This window comes from Durio zibethinus, chromosome 21, assembly GCF_047325235.1.
Source record: "Durio zibethinus cultivar Kanyao isolate XHJ-2024 chromosome 21, ASM4732523v1, whole genome shotgun sequence".
In the NCBI taxonomy this organism is placed as follows: domain Eukaryota; kingdom Viridiplantae; phylum Streptophyta; class Magnoliopsida; order Malvales; family Malvaceae; genus Durio; species Durio zibethinus.
The window spans coordinates 10,632,571-10,650,765 of record NC_143182.1 but is presented as its reverse complement, the minus strand read 5'-3'; the positions used below and the strand labels follow the sequence as shown (position 1 = coordinate 10,650,765).

At 30.0% G+C, this 18,195-nt stretch overlaps 2 protein-coding genes and 1 pseudogene across 3 annotated transcripts; 1 reads left to right on the top strand and 2 right to left on the bottom strand.

The window, feature by feature from the left end:
• Positions 1-1,001: 1,001 nt before the first annotated feature.
• LOC111305566 (cytochrome b561 and DOMON domain-containing protein At5g35735-like) lies at positions 1,002-3,615 on the bottom strand. The gene is made up of 3 exons (XM_022903215.2): positions 2,684-3,615; positions 2,009-2,263; positions 1,002-1,572 (listed from the first exon to the last, which is right to left on the bottom strand). Exons 1-3 carry the CDS (start codon positions 3,290-3,292, stop codon positions 1,246-1,248), a joined length of 1,191 nt encoding a protein of 396 aa, XP_022758950.1. The 5' UTR covers positions 3,293-3,615; the 3' UTR covers positions 1,002-1,245.
• Positions 3,616-11,940: 8,325 nt separating this feature from the next.
• Positions 11,941-12,791, top strand: LOC149512878 (cytochrome b561 and DOMON domain-containing protein At5g47530 pseudogene; annotated as a pseudogene).
• An 82-nt stretch (positions 12,792-12,873) lies between these two features.
• LOC111305565 (Acyl-CoA N-acyltransferases (NAT) superfamily protein) lies at positions 12,874-16,351 on the bottom strand. Of its 2 annotated transcripts, none has more exons than XM_089750652.1 (6): positions 16,033-16,351; positions 15,817-15,888; positions 15,529-15,616; positions 14,221-14,353; positions 13,878-14,024; positions 12,874-13,337 (listed from the first exon to the last, which is right to left on the bottom strand). In XM_089750652.1, the coding sequence occupies exons 1-5, from the start codon at positions 16,205-16,207 to the stop codon at positions 13,920-13,922; spliced, it is 573 nt and encodes a 190-aa protein (XP_089606778.1). In that variant the 5' UTR covers positions 16,208-16,351; the 3' UTR covers positions 12,874-13,337; positions 13,878-13,919. The 2 variants fall into 2 exon arrangements, with proteins under 2 accessions (XP_089606778.1, XP_022758948.1); XM_022903213.2 differs by having other exon boundaries at positions 13,986-14,024; positions 16,033-16,335.
• Between the last annotated feature and the right edge of the window lie 1,844 nt (positions 16,352-18,195).

Here is an 18,195-nt window from a genome sequence, read left to right as displayed (position 1 = left end):
TCTCAATTTTCTGCTAAAAGTATTAGAGTCAATTGAGAATCATTTCCAACAACTAATTACTTGGTAAAATTTTAAGGCTTTTGGATAACACAAATTTAAGCTGGTACCATCTTTTGATGGGCGTTGTGAGGGTGCTACAACCTTCCTCACACGTAACCGAACTCCCGAACTTTGTTCTGGTTAGCAGACCTGAACCTATTCTTTTAGGGACCCTCAAGCTTAGGTGTTCCCTAAAAGGGCAGATTCTTTAGGTGGCCAATCGCACCTAGATAAAAAAGATTGGTGGCGACTCCCTTGAAAGTCAATGTCTAGCGATAGATCTCCGGATCTAGACGTTATGACAGTATCAATTAATAAATATATATTATATTCATAATTAGATGTCATTAATAGTAATTCATTGAATATTTTATTTATTTTCCTTTTTATTTTAGAAAATAATTTTTATTTTCTTTTATCAAATACATTTTTTAAAAAACAAAAAATGAAAAATAAAAACTATATTTTAGAAAATGAAAATAAAATATATTTTTTCCAATCAACCAAAGCCTAAATTTTTGTATTTACAATTTTATTTTATCTTTAGATTGCTTGTTGCTTTTTATTAAAAAAAAATTAATAAAAACAATTCTACTTTTCTTATAATTTTTTTTTTGAAAAAAAAAATAATTTAAGCTTCTCCAATAATTGACTATAAATTATTCAAGACCAAATGCAGAAGGCTAAATCAAATTTAGCCTTGCCAAAACATTTAAAAGTTGTTTGTGCTTAAATTTAATAGTGTTTCAGGAGCCACCCATACCTTTGACTTAAGAAAGAGGTTGGAAAGTGGATGTTATTGGACTTAAGCAAAGCAACATTTACTTTAATGGTCCGTACTTTCCTCTTTGTCAAAGTACCAATGGAATTGGTCATACTTCAATTTTTGCTGCTTAATTTCCGCAGCAGAGTTAAAAGAACAATAATTACTGAATTGAAAGAAAAATATTGAGTCAAAGACGGGAAAAAAAATATATGAGTTCATATATACAAAACCAAAACTACGGTGTATAACTCAGAGATCACACAACAAAATGAAAAACAATAAGCTGTAATAAAAAATGGGGGTCATCCAAAACACCCTAAGCTCATGGTGTAATAGTCCGACCAAAACAAACAATGTCGGATGGTATTAGTAGCACCTAAGAACAAACACCAAAAGGGGGAAAAAAAGGCCTAGAGTTTTATTCTAACCAAAAAAAGTTATTACACGCCCTGTCCCGTGGCACCATATCCATTCAATCCAGTGGCTCCATTCATGGTGTGAGAATGCTTATCAGAAGATCCTGTCTTCCTCCTCCTGAGAACTATGTACCAAGTGAATGCTTCCAATAAAGTTGCGACAATTCCTAAAAATATGAGAATGCCAATGTAAATTCTTTCCCATTTGTCATCAGGTTGAAGGATGTCGAAGCCCTCGAAAATGTTGATGATGCTGAGGATGATGACAGTGTAACCAATGGAATGGTGGTAGATGTTCCAATAGAATCTGTATTTGTGATCCTTCTTTGGCCTCAGAAGCAAAGCAAAGACCTGTCAATATTTCAATCCAATATCTGTAAGAAACCGTTGCTAAAGAAGTAATAATTCGAAGTGGAGTTAGAGTAGTCTTTAAGGGAACTATTAGAAACTTCATGAAAGTATGTCATAGCGGCAAACTGAAGGAAAGGACTAAGACCCCTGTCAAATACTTATAGACCTGGCAATTCATGTATCTATGCAACTTCTTGTCAGCAAACTTGTTAAGGTCATTTTCTAACAGATCAGAATTGACAGAGCCTAGAAGTTGTGCATCAGCTCAAGTTGAACATGATAAAATATGATATTTCAATCTGAGATAAATGAAAGGAAAATGATATGCAGTTCCATATTTCCTTTACCCACCGTTGAGTTTAATGTTTAATTTACCCACCGTTGAGTTTAATGTTTAATTAACTAAGCTAAAAAATGTTAAGGGAGAAGAAATTACCTGAAGAGTTCCGAGGCAGAAGAGGACAATGCCAATGTTCCTGTGGGTATTCTGTGTGACTCCAGGAGAATCGCTGCCGAGCTTAATACCAGTTGCCCATCCTGCAACACCAACAATATAGGCCGAAGATTGGCAAGCAACATGGAGATAAAACCATGCCGGGTCTGCTGATTTGAACACCTTCATGTACCTAGCCGTTATGGCTCCCAACGGCATCAAGATTCCCCAGCTGACGGTGTTCAATACCCCATGAACCTGGAAATTTCAAACAATGCACCATTGAAAAATTGAATTGTTGAATCAAATTTGTATAGTAATTCTAGTTCTATCTATGGTCAAAATTGAGACAAATTGACAAGTTGAAATTCAAAATCAAATAACAGAGCTCAAATCCAACAATAAATCTCTAAGAAAGACCTAAACTTGAGTCTTGTGAAAATGTTAAACTCGAAAATTACACAATATAATCCATTTATAGGCGCCTTCATTGCTCCAAGAAATAACAAAACAACAAAGAAACAAACAAGGAAACAGACCCAAAGACATGAATGGTAGTTGAAAGAGTAAATGCATCCAACAAACTTTGTGATTATAATGATAATAAAATCAAATTATAAAATTAATCCAAGATTTTTTTTTTCTGCCAGAAATTAATCCGAGATTCGAGTTACTTACATTTCTTCTTCTAGTTCTTGAACCAGATGAACTCCCTCCAGTTTGTCCTGTGAGGAAATTGACACTTCCAGTGGACTGAAGGTTGGCTCCACCAATAGGATGAGTACCTAGTCGGTCGTTAGTCACAGGACCTTCCTGCCACACCTGGCTGGTAGATAACAAATTTCCGGAAATTCTCAGGACAGCAAATATCGTCATTTCATTGTTCTCAAAGGTTGCTGAAAGGCTTGGAACATCAAAGCTCAAAACACTCTGTTGCATGGAAGGGCCCATGGAATCAATTGATGTTGTGAATGCGTGAGCGACGCCACTGGAGTTGACAAAGGCAACCAAAGCCTGGGAACCCTGCATTCTTGGTCCTGCAGGATTGATAGCCCAAGCTGACCATCTTGATGAGGTGGTGCCGGTGTGTCTAAATGCAATCTCAACGGTCTCAGCTGTTTGATTATATGTCCAATGGAGGAAACAGTTCAAGGCTGGAAGATCGCTGCAGTTGGTATACCGCTTGTTGTTGGAAAAAGTTTGGGTAAGACAGGTTTGGGCAGACGATGAAGCCAAGAAAGAAACCACCAGGCATGAAAACAGGACAATTTTCCAGGCTTTCTCCATTTTGAAACTGAATTGTGTACCTTGGAGAGAAAATCAAGTTTCCAGGATCGATGTCCCACAAAAATTGTTTGCCAAGGCAATTTGTTGTCTTAAGCCCTTTGTTGTCTTGAGCTCTTTATATAGAATTCTGCTTCTAATAAAGTAGGGAGGGAATGATCAGGAAAGTGAGGAAGTGAGTCTTTAAAAGACAGTCTAAAGAGCTTGTATTTCTTGACTAATTCTGCATACAATATATAAACATTTTTCATTTAATTTGATGAAACTACAATTATACTTAGTAGTCTTGATTTTGGTTTATAAAGTATGCTCTTTTTTTTTTTTTTGGTAGGAGAGGAGAAAGTGAATTTTTTTTCTTTTTAATTAGTGAGGAAACAGGGGAGAAAGTCCTGGGCTATTGGTAATTGGCAGTATTTGTTTTCTCCTTAAAGCATCAGTTACGCCCAACTACGCGGTTTGAGTCAATGTTCACATTTGATCGGCACCAGGTTTCCTAGAATTATATTCGAAAATAGAAAAAGAGAACGCGGCTGTGAACAACAAAGTCTACTTTTTCAACACATACCGACTCAAGGAAATTTAAATAAAATTATGAATGTGTAAATTTAACTTAATTAATAGCATATCTAGTCACTCAAACAAAATAATTTGCAATACAGTGGGGTTTAAATTTTCATTTTTACAATAAACGTGATATATTTCTAACACATCTAAAATTCACTGTTTGTTAAAATCATAACAAATTTTTAAATAAAAATAAAAATTATATATTATATTTATTTAATGTCATTTAAAAAAATAATTATAAAAATTAACTGAAATTATGATAATTTTTAATAATTAATAATCATACAATCTAATGACATTCATGGAGTGAATCTTACACAAACTCTTGAAATTTTTCGGGTTTGAATAACGGGAGAAAGAAATTGAATACGTACAAAATGAGATACGACTACCTTTCAATATATAACTTTTAATATTTATCCATAAAAAAATTATATAAAATGATGGCTCCAAGTGTTTTAAGTATAATTTATCGTGGAGGACATAAGCAAACCACGACTTCTGTTAACAATTTGATAATTAAAAATCTAATATATCTAAGATTACAGTAACCACTGAGTCAACCATACATGTGAAAAGAGTTACGAAGGTCTCATGTATTTTCTTTTCAAATATTGATTTTTTGAATTTTATAATGATGCTTAGTTGGAAAAAAAAAAAAAAACTGATATCAATCGTCTTTTATCAAGTCTGGCAAGTTGATTTTCAAATGTAATATTAGTGATTATGACAGTATAATTAAAATAATATCTAAAATCATAATACGATTATGATATTTAAAATTATTATATACTTACAATATCATATGTAATTTTTTTTTAATTAAAAAATTATTAAAAAATAATCTGATCACTCTAAATTAAATATACAAGCACTTACTTTAATTATCAATTTACATTATCTTAGTCACTTGCTTTTTGTTATATTTTTTACATCAGTTTAGTGTATGAGATTTATTAACCTTTCATAAATGAGTTAATTTAGAATTAATAAAATTTGAGAGGTTTAAATACTATACGATTATTGATTATGATTGTAATTTGTATTTATAATTTCATTAAAAAAATACTATACAATTACTTGTTGAAATAAAAACTCTTTGTGACTTTACCTGCATGTACTGTTTAATTTCAACAACGTCAATCCGATCATTGCTCGGTTGATTTGGAGTACATTTCATAATTTTAAACAGTACTATATAAAAAATAAAAAAATTTTAAAAAATAATATAATTTAAAATTTTAATAAAAATTTTATATATTTAATAAAAATTAAAAATATATTTTATGTGTAACGTGTTTATATAAATAGAAATTTATATTTTTTATTTTATATGTATTTAATATAAAAAAATATAATATGAATTATCATATTTAATAAAAATATAAAAATAATTAAAATAAATAAATAAGCAATGTTTGACATGGGGCGGTGGTCCATGTCGCCGGCTAAAATTGGCATTATTTATTTACACATATTTTTTTGTTTATATACAAGTAGAGGTATTATTACGCTAAAGACTCAAAGATGGAAATGATGTGAAGTTTGAAAGGAACGGTAGAAATTAGATTTGTATAGTTTGACCAAAAATGAAAGTACGACGTAAGTGGGGTCCAGAACCACTGATGCCGTGTCGGTTTGGCGTTCTTAACCTTGCCTCGGCGTCTCGTTTTCTTACCTCGTCTGACGTCGTTTCCGGGCAACTTGTATTACTTATTTTGGAATTTAGATTCTCAGACAGCTTGTATTATTTATTTTTGAATTAATATTATAAATAATTTTTAAATTATAGTAAAATATTTAATATAATATTTAAATTTTAAAAATTTTTAATATGATATTTGAATTATAAATTTTTTAATTAATATAATATTTATTTTTAATATTATTAACTTTAACTGATAACAAATAACAGATAAATTATTTTTAAATATTATATTAATTAATAAATTTATTATATACATATCATATTAAATATTTTTAAAATTCAAATACAAATTTAAATTTTTTATTATTATTCACAAATTATTCATAACACTAATTTTTTTCATTTTTTATAATATTTTCAAGAATTCAATTTAATTACTAAAACTATGAATCTATCATTTTATCAATAAATTATACAATTATTGACTGCTTGTAATATCTATTGCTATGTGGTACCAATAATCTTGAATCCCTTTCAATTTTTTCTTTTTCTGTTAGTATTTGATACTATTAGGTATTTGATTTTATTAAAGATTGGTCACTAATTATAAAAATTAAAAATTTAACATTTTAACAGTAAACCATATGATAATTGGCTTCTTTTTCTCTTTTCAACATGGGCAATATTATTCTTGCTTTTGAGAGAATAGAAAAACACAATTCTACTAATTCATTGACTTAAACAAAAAAGAGCAAGTATCTTAAAAATATTTATTATATTTTTATTATTAAAATTAATATATTTATTCAATATATTGACAATTATTGCTCTTTTTAAGACATTTCTTTGTAAGTCAACCGCAAGAAAAAAAAAAAAGAATTGTCCTTCAATCAATTTTTTGTTTTTTGTAAGAAAATTTTAGAGTTGATAGATTATTAAGTTCTTCAAGTCAGAATAAGATGTATCATACATAATAACTTAAAATAAATAATTATAAATTATATATTTAAAATTTTCTCAATAAATGATCACTGATAAAATTTAAATTTAAATTTTTTTTTATGAAAAAGGACGAACTTTCAATCAATCGTCATCCAATACGTTAGCATATTTAGGAAAATATAGAAAAAAAAAAAAAAACTTTCATTTATCCTAGCGAAAAAGAGGAATTCTTTTTTTTTCTTTTTTATAACTTGAAAGTTTCTTGGAGGGCAATGAGAAAATAAGAATACCACGAATTAAAAAAAGACTATTACTTGATTTTGTAATGAGATTCAAATGCTACTCATTATTAAATAAAAAAATTTAAAAATTAGTCAAATATTCGAATGTAAATTAAAAACATAATTTAAATATTATTAAAAATGTTGGAATTTATCGATTAAGCATGCACGGACTCAAGTCTTTTTGCTTTCTACGTACAAAAACAACGTAAACGTACGTAACAATGGCACGACTATACAAAGTCTCGTGTCAATGCTTTGAATGGTAATTGGTATATATGAAAGAGACCCAGAAAAACCTTGACTCGACCATGTCTAATTTACATGTAAAACTAGAATTATTGGATTCGATATTATGCTTGTTTTGTAGGTCATGTTAATTAATTAGAAACGACTGTGACTTGGCATATAAAAAATATAAAAAACCATTATCTTAATTTATTCAAATATATATAAAGATTAATAAATTTCCATATATTCTCAATCGACCCACTAATTAATTGATTAGAATTTAATCATGTGCCAAAATCAAAATTAACTATCATTTGATTGACAGCCAAATAAATTTAGAGGCTGAAGTATGTTCACGAATGTTAAACTTGCTGTTGCAAACTAATTACCTGCACAAGGAAAAACCTAGAACATTCACCTAACTGTATAAACAAAGAATATATAAATCTACAGAATTGACTACTACACCAATAATATTGATTAACGTTTCTTTCACCAGCCTTAAGCTTTGACATTAAAGCTCTGAGTAAGTTAATGGGTCATTTTTTCTTGCCGGATCCTCGCTTAGGCAAGCATGAGGCAGGCCTTGCGTAATCTGCAACCTTTTATCATGGCTATCAAAGTCTATCAAACGCCAAGGACCTGATGTTCCAGAATGTGGAATATCACAGTCATTAGTCCTAGCCAATGATCTTTAGGTCCCTGCTGCAGTAAATTCAGCAGTCTGTTATAAGTTATAACTCGGTTTCTTTTTTTTTTCCCTAACAAAAAGGCTGCACTATGAAATATAAGAAAAAATTATAAATATTGAGATTTAAATTTTAACTTTATTAAATATTAAATTTTAAAAATAATTATATGAGTTAATTAAATTAAACTGCCGTCAGCTCCTGATTGTTTGAAGAAACGTTTTGTTGAAAATGGGTGTAAGGGGACCGTGTCCCACAAATCGGGCAAATGAAAATTGCTGCATGGGACTTGAAATAGTTTAATTGCAGTCTTTGATAATTGATTTTGTAGTTTCCGGACTTGGCCAAGTATTGATTTACTAGCTAGTTAGGCAGCGGTCAATATAACTGCTCCCTACATTACGCTGAAATCTTAATGTTTTCCCATTTAATCTCTGAAATTAGGTAAGCTAGCTGAAGTAAAAACTTTAGAAATTTGAAACATTGTAAGGGAATGGTAGCCTCCAAAATTGGAGAAAGTTGGGTAAAATGAAGCAATGCGTTTTGTTCTTTTTATTATTTTAATAACTTCTGTCGTTCTAAATCAATAGGTTTGGCTTGAACTTTCAAAGCAGCCAGTTGAGTTTTTTACAACTTACCATCTTATATAGTTTCTATAAAACAATTGCATTGAATTGATTGAAGTTGCTGAACTTTTCAAACACATTTTCGTTTAATGTCAAATAAGTATCTTTTTTTTTTTTTTCATTTTAGTCTCACATCAACTAAAGATTTTGTTCACATGTGTCCATGTAATTGAATAGTTTTTTTTTCTTGCTTTTTTTAAATATGCATATTATTTTTTTTTTAAAACAGATTACAGATATGCAAGTAAAAATTATCATCTGCCACATACACTATATATATACATTAAAAAATTAACAAATAAATTAATATAAAATTAAACGAAATTCACAAAGAATAAAATTTAAATAAGACACATAAGATTTCAAGATTTTTTTTTTTTTTTTTGGGCAATGGAGAGCAATGCATGTTGCATAATTTAGATAATATTTTTTCATGAAATATATATAATATATTCACATTATTGAAACAAATATATATATATATATAAGTCGGTGCAAATTAGTTTTTCCCACGGTTAGAATGATTGAAATGGCCATAATTTTCAATGCAGCGTATTCACCTGTAAAACACTTGTATTAGTTTCAAACCCGAGGCATGTAGTGCGCCCACAGGTAAAGCATAAAAAAGTAAAAGGTTGGGTTGGTTTTTTTTTTTTTTTTTTTCATTTTACTAATTTGTTCATTGTTTTCAATTCAGTCTTATTTTATTACAAAAAATAAATAAATAAATAAATAAAAATTAAAGTATGAACCAAACGGAACCTAAATTCTAAGAATGAAATCACCCGTCATCTTTTTACAGCTACAACGGTTTCGGAAACCAATATTTCTCTGAACTTGACCTTCACGGCTCAAATTAAAGCGCAATACCTGGCTGAATTTGACCGTTACTAATCCCCTCAGGTGTAGAAAAACAAAAGCAACAAAGGAAAAAAAAAGAGGTTTCAATGATGGAAGGAACAGGACTACTAATTTTGTTTCAAATCTTGTAGAAATTATCTGATGATATCTCACGCATCCACTTTGATAACATATGTTATAATTTTATATTACACACATGCATCCCAAATGTTGAATTCCTTTTTACCAAATTGTTAAGAGTGAATGGATGTTTGCCAAACTATACTTTAATTAATTACAAGTTAACCATCTAAGCAATTTGAGTGGAACTTCATCATTAGCATTCATCAAAACCAATTAATCGCCCATAGATTGAAATTAGTGTAACTTCTACTAAGCTATTACAACATAATACTATTTATGCTGAAAAAATATATGTTTTGCAACACTTTGTAGTTAAAAATTAAAAATTTCTTGTAGTGTACATTGCCCACCCTTCTTCCCCTTAAGGCCAAATTTTTGTTCTGCCCTTAGTCAATAGTCATGAATGGAAGTCAAAAGAGGAGGACTAGCTACAACGTAATAAGAAATTGCCATGACCCTAAAATTCAACAATATTTTAACCCTTTAATACGGGACGAAACAATAATTCTTCAAAATACTATATTAACTAAAACAATAACTTATAATCATATTTGACACATAAGATTATGGATATAATAGAATAATAATTATTTTATATTATATTTAGTTTATATTTAAAGAAAATTATAAGATTATAAGGAGAATTAATTATTTTTTTAGTATAAAATAATTCAAATAGAGAAAATTATTTTTAATTCATGCAATTGAACTTATATATTTTATTAAACTCTTAAAAATTACGTTAATAATTTAAGTTATATAAATTTTGAAAAAGTATAATTTTGACCAATGAATAAATTATCATATTTTAATTTTTACACATATCAAACATAAAATAAGATGATATTATTTTATTTTATTTTATTTATAATATCATCTTATTCTATCCTATCATAATCTTATGTGTCAAACACATCATATTCCAATAAATCCAAAATATTTCATATTTGAATCCCTTTCTTATTCAATTGAATCATCTATTTCTTTTTCTAAAGAAAATAAAAGTTTTAAAACCAAAAAGTCTTGCCCCAACGTAAAAGAAAGGAGTCTTTAATTAAAAAAAAAAAAAAGAGATTTAAGTCAATTAATTTATGCGAACATCATAAAAATTTAATATTCAAATTTCAAATTTTATAATCTCTTCTTTTATCTTCCAACTACATATAATATTTTTATTGAAAAAATGAAAAATGCACATCTTGCCTAAGAATATTGAATAGCTCAGCCATCCCCGAAGTGAACATTTTCATTTTTTTTTTATAAATAAAATTTTTCATTCCCTGAATGTAGGTGAAAAAAAAAAAAGATCAATCAAACTTATTGTCAAATTCAATCTTTGGTCAAGTTTCAGAATTGACAGCCCTAAACAACTTCAAATTTTTATAAGACGAAATCTAAAGCACTTGTCAGTTAAACACATTAACATGTACGCAGCCTTTTCAGACGAAACGATGAACCATGCATTGAAAGAATCCAAATTCCAACCGAGCCTTCATTGAAATTTCAATGCCTAAACCCTTCTTTCAAGGCAATCCCAAAGTCTGGAAATGTTCAAACATCCTAACCCCTCCCTTTTTTTCTACGTACTACTTCTACAAGCCATCCAACTTTTTTCACAACTGTGCTTTGACAAACTCTTCAACATCAGGAAATTTAAGTTTGCACGGACACCATTTCTTCATATTATTCAAACTTAAATAATATTCATATACGTGATTTTGATTTTTTTTCTAATTACTACAAAATTTTACTTTTTTCTTGGGATGGAACGGGTGGAATATGTTTGAAACCGTTTTAATTGTCATCGTCATATTAAATTTCAACAACGCTAATAGACATGTTTGAAAGGACTTATACGTAGCATTTATTTAATTTTCTTTTTTGTTGGCTTGGCAAACAAATTCAAGAAAATAATTATGATCAAATTAAGGAAATTGACTTTTTTTTTTCTCCTTTATTTCATCAAAAAAGGAGGTCACAATTAGCCGCAAGGTCATTGGAACTCCACAAATTTATCTTTTGATTTCTCGAAAGCATGTACATACGTGTGTAATGGTGCTACAATAGGGTGGCAGTGCCTACCAAAGAAGTATAAACAGACGCAGAATTTTACTACGTAGTCGGAGAAGAAAAAAATTAAAGATGGTCCAACGCTCACAATTCGAATATGGAAAATATGTGTGTACAAAATTGAATTCTGAAACAATTTTTTTTTCTCCATTAGACCATTTATGGTCTAGACGAATTCTGAATTCTTGGCAATTTTGTTATAGTTAATCCTAAAGACAAATGGGAAAGGCTATTCACACAATGATTCCTAGGCACTAGGAATAAATTTTTCATATAATTGCTATAGGTTTCATTTGGTAGCGTGAGTGAAAGGATTCTCACTATGCTTGACGTTCTTTTATTACTATACCCCTACTTACTGGAAATGAAGATCCCAAACCAGCTATCTTTTTTTTTTTTTTTGGGGGGGGGGATAATTTCCCAGCTTCATAACTTAGTAGAATGGATAAATAAATAAATAAATAATTCCATGTGTTTTTCGATTTCTAAATTTATGTTTACTTCAATTTAGATAATATAATTTAAGCCATCTTCAAGTATATTCAGATTATTTCTTGTTGGTTCGTGCAAAAAATGTACGCTTCCTTGATTAGGCCTTCATTTGAAATTAGTAATGCGCCCCAGCCTATTAGGTTGGAAATGATGTTGAGACTTGAGACGACATACATGACCCAACAGTAATGCGCTCCCCTTATGTTCAATACATCTCATGGGTTTAACCACAACGATAATCTTTCTGAGTAGCACTCTTACAACTCTGGTCTTCAGTCTTCACTTCCTTAGCTCAAACTTACTCGAAATACACATTCCAGGTAACAAGTCTTCAATTCATGTACTGACCTCCCAGTTCTTCAAGCATCGATACACTGGAACTACAGTTCACTCGCTATGAAGGTTCGGATTGCTTACAAAGCCACCCAGATTCCCAGGGGATGGATTGCGTGGGCAATAAATCCAATGGGAAGAGGCATGATTGGATCTCAAGCAAGTGTTGCTTTTCGCGATTCTAGTGGCAGTATGATTGCTTATACAACGTTGATAACAAGTTATAACCCTTCAATGCAGCCTGGGGCGCTCAGATTACCAGTTCCCGATATCTCAGAAGAATTTGATAACAATGAGATGATTATCTTTGCTGTCCTAGGTCCATTAGGTGACCAAACTACTTTTAATCATGTCCGGCAAGCTGGAAGTTCAGTTTCAAACAACATTCCCTAGGTTCATCCTCTATCAGGTCAGAATGTTCTGTCATTGGGACTGCTCGATTTTCTGTCACCTTAAGGAAAATTTTGGAAGAAACCAGAATGTTTAATCCCAACTATAATGTTTTAAATCAGTCGTCAATAATGTTTAATCCCAACTATAATGTTTTAAATCAGTCGTCGACTATGTCATTAATCTGTTAATGTTTATGCCATTCATCGTTGTTTGTCATTATGGCAATTGCAAGTTTTTGACATTATTGATCATCTTCACCATCACCAATATCAAAAACCTTTACGTGGTTCTTCCTGAAAACTCAGCATTCACATTAATGTTCCAACTATCAGATTCAAGCAATTGCCATTCACATGCAATTCTAGTTTCTACAACTCGCTATTACTAATTGATGCTTGTTTTGCCAATATTTTGGCAGTCAAAATATCACCTTAAATATCCCAAAAAATGGCCTAGATCCTCTATCAAAATCATGAAGGATATAACAAATCAGCTCTTACATCAAACTTAAGAGTGGCCTTCTCAGTACTCTAACCAACACCTGTCTAACCTCCTTGGAAGTACCCAACTAAAAAGGAATTTTAAGTGTTTTTAGTGTACCATCCAACTCTAACCAAATTCAGCTTCTAAGCATGATTGCAAAGGATTCTAATGCAAGTGTTTCCTTTCACTAATAACTCAAGGGGAAAATAAATTACAGCTTACTATGGGCTACGTATGTGTAACCACATTACCAAACAACCGTGAAAGCTCCTCTTGCTTTTCCTCTGTCACCGGCAACTCCAATGTTACCTGTCAATCATGCAGGAAGGAAAAAAAAGTAGAAAAATTAAACAGGGAACATATAAACCACCCTTATTGACATTTATAATCAGCTAGTCTCTTAGAACCTTGGTTGGTCAAGAAACATAAGACTAATGTTTGCCAGGGTTCAGCCAGTGAGCACGCATGCAGTTCATGTTGAACATTAACTGTGCGGTGAAAAGTATAAGCATGATCCAACTACTTTAGATTCTTTTGAACAAGAATTTTCTTGAAGTTCTCTGCTATCCAATTAATTGTTGTCTTCTTTTTACTACCTTGGGCTGGGGCCAGACTATGAATACAAAATAGTAAAGTCATCAAATTAGGTCGATCTGCTACTTATAATTAATATATCTAAAGAGTAGGCGATTTTATCCCAATTATTGAACCTTAAATCCAAATAACAATTTTGGATAAACAGCATATGAGCCACTATACCCCATTCACAACCATATTCTTAGTAAGCCCGGTAAAAATGAGATCCTTATTTAAAGCCATAAACTAGTTTTGGTTATTAAAATGGCTTACATATGTAAAGTTAGATGTGGCAAATTAAGAGCAAAGACACTCCTAAGTTCCAATAAACCAAGGGACGGGTGTGCCCAACCACTTTTGATGACATAAGGAATATCTCACCTCCTTGAAGATTTCGCTATGAGAAACCTCCTCAAAGCCCTACACGAATCATAAAGGCATTATCAACCAGGATGAACAAGTATACAAACATATTGCATTTGCATGTGAATCTCTTAACCTCCATGCAAAAGCTTGGACATTAATACTTCACAATGAATGCCTTGCATGAATGTGTATAAACATCTATACAAATATATATATATATAGATAGATAGATAGATAGATAGAGAGAGACCAATTTCTGAAACAAACTAAGAGAAGATCCATTTGATTCTCCAATTTTAACACGGAAGACATGGATTCCAAAGTTCTGAACTGCATAGGCCATCATCATCAAGACAGATTCTTTCCCAAGGCCCTTACCACGGCTATTCTAGCATAAGCAAAACAATAAGAGATAAGATTGAAAGGGAATATTTTTAAAAAAGGGCATTTAAACCAAGTGTGCAGTTTTGTCTATGAAAAAAAAAGTAGACAGTTTTTTAACCTTTCTTTTCTTTCGCAGATGATATATAGCACATAAAATAGAAGGACAAATGAACTAGAAAAATGTTTTCAAAAAATGTGAGTCTGAAATTTTCATTTATACACTCAACATGAAATAACGAAGCCTTTGAGACCAAAAGAATTTCAACTTATCCTTGCAAGCATTGCCACATTTAGAATTATGTTTTCCCCCAAACTGTTTTCAATCATTATTCATCCATCAAAAAGTCTTTACATTAGTATTATTTATTTACTATATGTGCTAAGAAAAGGGACTGGAGGCCACTGACAAATATCAAAAGGACCGAGAAAATTTTAGGAGAATTTATCAGAATGACCAAGGTTGTTCAAAAATTTATACGATATGATACGCGCGACTGAGCTCAAAAACCAGGATTACACAAGTGAATCAGGAAGGATAACAGCAAGAAATGAAAATCCAAATTGGCAGTTAACCTTTTCATCTGAGATATATGTAAAGATTTAGAGTGTTACACCTGCCAATTTGTCAGAATTGATCATTTTATTTTATTCTTTTTCTCCCCCCAAGAGTTGTATTATCTAATCAATCATGCTTCTAAGCACACAATACAAATATTTGAAAAGGACACAGACAGAAACTGGAAAAAATGAGATAATTCCATTCAGTTACAGAGGAGCAGACCAGTATGAACAGTATTTATTATTATTATTATTATAAAACTTGATCGAGGAAGATGCCAGAAAGGAAGAGGATAATTACAGTATGCATAAGCCCGACCACCCACAGTCATCATAACATGCTCTACATGCTGATGTCCACCAATTATTTTAACAATACCTCAACTCCACAGCACTCTTGCTCATAAATGATTCATCAGTATGATAACAATACATAAAAGAAGAAAAAGGCAACCAAAACCAATAAATTTTAAAAGAGAAATGAAATAAATATTAAAAAAAAAAAGTCATGTTGACTATTCTAAAAACACACAAATAAGAAGAAAAGATGGGGCAAGGCAAGAAGTTTCTCTCTACAATTAGATTTGTGTATTCTAAAGAAGTGAAAAGCAAGTACCTTTTTGGTTCAGCTATCATAATTTCGATCTCTGCCAATTGTGGGTCATCCAAATCATTCATGTAGATATTAACATCCCCAACCATGGCTGGATCATCATTTACCATCAGTCCCTCATAAATCATAACAGGCGAATATAACAATTCTTAAAACAATTTCTAAAAATAACATTAAAAAAAAAAAAAAAAACAAAAGGTAATCAACTATGAAGTTTAAAATTTTTAAAGTGATAAATTGCCCACAAAATTCGCTGCTATCAAGGAAGGAAAGGTTATAAATTTAGCTGACCTTCTACATGGGGATCCCCATGAACAAACTTTCCCTCAACCATCTCCTTATCCAAAACAATGAAAGTTTTCTCTGTTGAAGACAACAAGCTTGAAAGTCTTAATTAAAAACTCAAAATGCAAAAACAAAGCGAACCCAATTGAGTAATAGGGACAAACAATCAAAAGAAGAAAAGGGTTTTGTATAAAGAGAGAGAGAGAGAGAGAGAGAGAGAACTGAGAGGGTCTTGGTTCCAAGAGAGCTGCATATCGTATTCCTGTTGGAGGGATAGGGGCTCTGATCCGGTGGCTTGAAGGAGAGCAGGGTCCTGCATCCAAACATGGTACTCTGGGACATGTGCTTCCATGTATGGTACCATTATCACCTTCTGTCCTTCCAAGCTCACTCCCATCACTTCTGCTTGTCTGTTGTCCTCCGGCTAAACTCGCCTAGGATCAAACTGGGAGAGAGCCCAGCCAACAGTAGTTGTTGGGCTAGGCTTTTGGCTTTGCGATCTGGCAAGGGGTTTACGCCACGCTGTCGTTTTAGGTTTTAACTGAAAAGATGCCCGCTGGTTGTCCGAGTGTAACTCACACAATTGGATAGTTACAAAATATGTAGGAAAAAAAATCTTAATATGATCCTGCAAAATTATTGTAATCAAAATTAAAATATATACCATAAATTAATGATGACCATATGCATCTTATATTAAAGATCAATAATATAAAAATAATACGACCAGGAAAAATACGAAACTTATTTAGTTATTATTAAAGCATGAAATGTATTATTGTCAACATAAAATACTTAGATAAAATGCTAGAATTTATCAACTGCAACAATATTCAAATCGAAGCCTTTAATGTAACATATGATTAATTCCAAGAATTTTGAATTCAAATTATTTGGGTTTTTGATTATTGATTGTTTAATCAAGTCAAGCTGAATTAAGTTGGATTTTAATAAAATTTTAGGGTTAATTATAAAAATTTTTTTTTTCAATTTAGTATATAAAATATTAAAATTATCAATTTAGTATTTTAATTTTTAATTCTTTATTTACTTTGAATCAACTTGCTAACAAGATATAAATATTTAATAAATTACTAACATATGTCAAAAAATTTAGTTAATGTCATATCAATAATTATCACGTCAAAATTAAAAGAAAATTTCAAAAAATTTTAAAAATAAAAATATTATCAGAAAATTAAAATATTGAAATATTTTTAAAATTTTAAAAAATTCAAAAATATTTCAAAAATTTAATAAAAATACAATAAATTAAAAAAATTTTGAAATTTTCAAAAAAAATAAAAATTTTAATAAAAATAAATTTTTCTTAAAATTCAAAAAAATTCAAAAATTTTTAAAAATGCTAAAAATTTAAAGAAAACCCTAAATTTTTTGAAAAAATATTCAAATTTAAAAAAAATTGAAATTTTTTTTAAAAATTAGGAAAATTTTCAAAATTTCAAAAAACTTATAAACACTCATTTTTGTCCGATTTATTTTAGATATAATTTTATTTTTTATTATTTTTTCTTTCTTTTTTCTTTCTTCCTTCTCTTTTTTGGATTTTTTGATCTAAAAGTCTTTGGATGTATTAAATGCACTGAATGCACCACCACCCCACAACCACCTTACACTCCTATCTAATTTGACAATGCGAAATTTAGCTATTAAAAATCCACTTGTAGCTTTGAAAATTCAATAAAAATTTTAAAAATATAAGATCTCAATCCCAGAAAATTTGAGATTTGAATTTTAAAAAAGGTTTATAAATAAAAATTTTTTCCTATAAATCTAAGAGGCAAAAACCTTGCAAAGACAAAAACTAGTAAACCTAGAAAAATATGAAACCCAAAAAAAGAAGAAACCTTGCAAAAAAAAAAAAAAAACTCTGTTAGAAATTAAAAAAAAAAAACCTAAAAAAAAAAAAGAGGGTTTTTCTAGCCTACTAAAAAACCAAAAATAACAAAATAAAATTAAAAAAACCATAACCCCTAGTAGCGAGGATCTCAACGTAAAAAAAAAAAAAAGCAAAAAAAATCAAAAATCATTTTAACCAAAACTTATATTTTTAATGAAATTTTAACTGAACTTAAGATTTTTTTAAAAGGAGTAATTTCAACTTGATAACCAATCACACCTTAACAAAAAAAATTGATAGTGACTCTCGATATTTAACGTCTAGTAATCAAGTCCTCAGATCAATATGTTATGACAAAACTGAAACATTTCAAAAATTATAAAAAATAAAAAAATTTTGAAAAATAAAAATGTAAAAATTTAATAAAAATAAAAAATTAAGAAATATATGAAAATTTCAACAAATATATAAAAAATTAAAATTGTAAGATTCAAAAAAATGAAAAATTTTAAGAATTTTTAAAA

Excerpts from the sequence above, each read along its gene's own strand:
- LOC111305566 (XM_022903215.2), bottom strand. The coding sequence starts at position 3,292 with ATGGAGAAAGCCTGGAAAATTGTCCTGTTTTCATGCCTGGTGGTTTCT. Across the intron at positions 2,264-2,683 it reads CAAGAACTAGAAGAAGAAAT|GTTCATGGGGTATTGAACAC; the intron begins GTAAGTAACTCG and ends TGAAATTTCCAG. Across the intron at positions 1,573-2,008 it reads TCTGCCTCGGAACTCTTCAG|GTCTTTGCTTTGCTTCTGAG; the intron begins GTAATTTCTTCT and ends AAATATTGACAG.
- LOC111305565 (XM_022903213.2), bottom strand. The coding sequence starts at position 16,207 with ATGGGAGTGAGCTTGGAAGGACAGAAGGTGATAATGGTACCATACATG. Across the intron at positions 14,354-15,528 it reads ATGATAGCTGAACCAAAAAG|CCGTGGTAAGGGCCTTGGGA; the intron begins GTACTTGCTTTT and ends ATGCTAGAATAG. Across the intron at positions 13,338-13,985 it reads ATAGCGAAATCTTCAAGGAG|GTAACATTGGAGTTGCCGGT; the intron begins GTGAGATATTCC and ends CATGATTGACAG.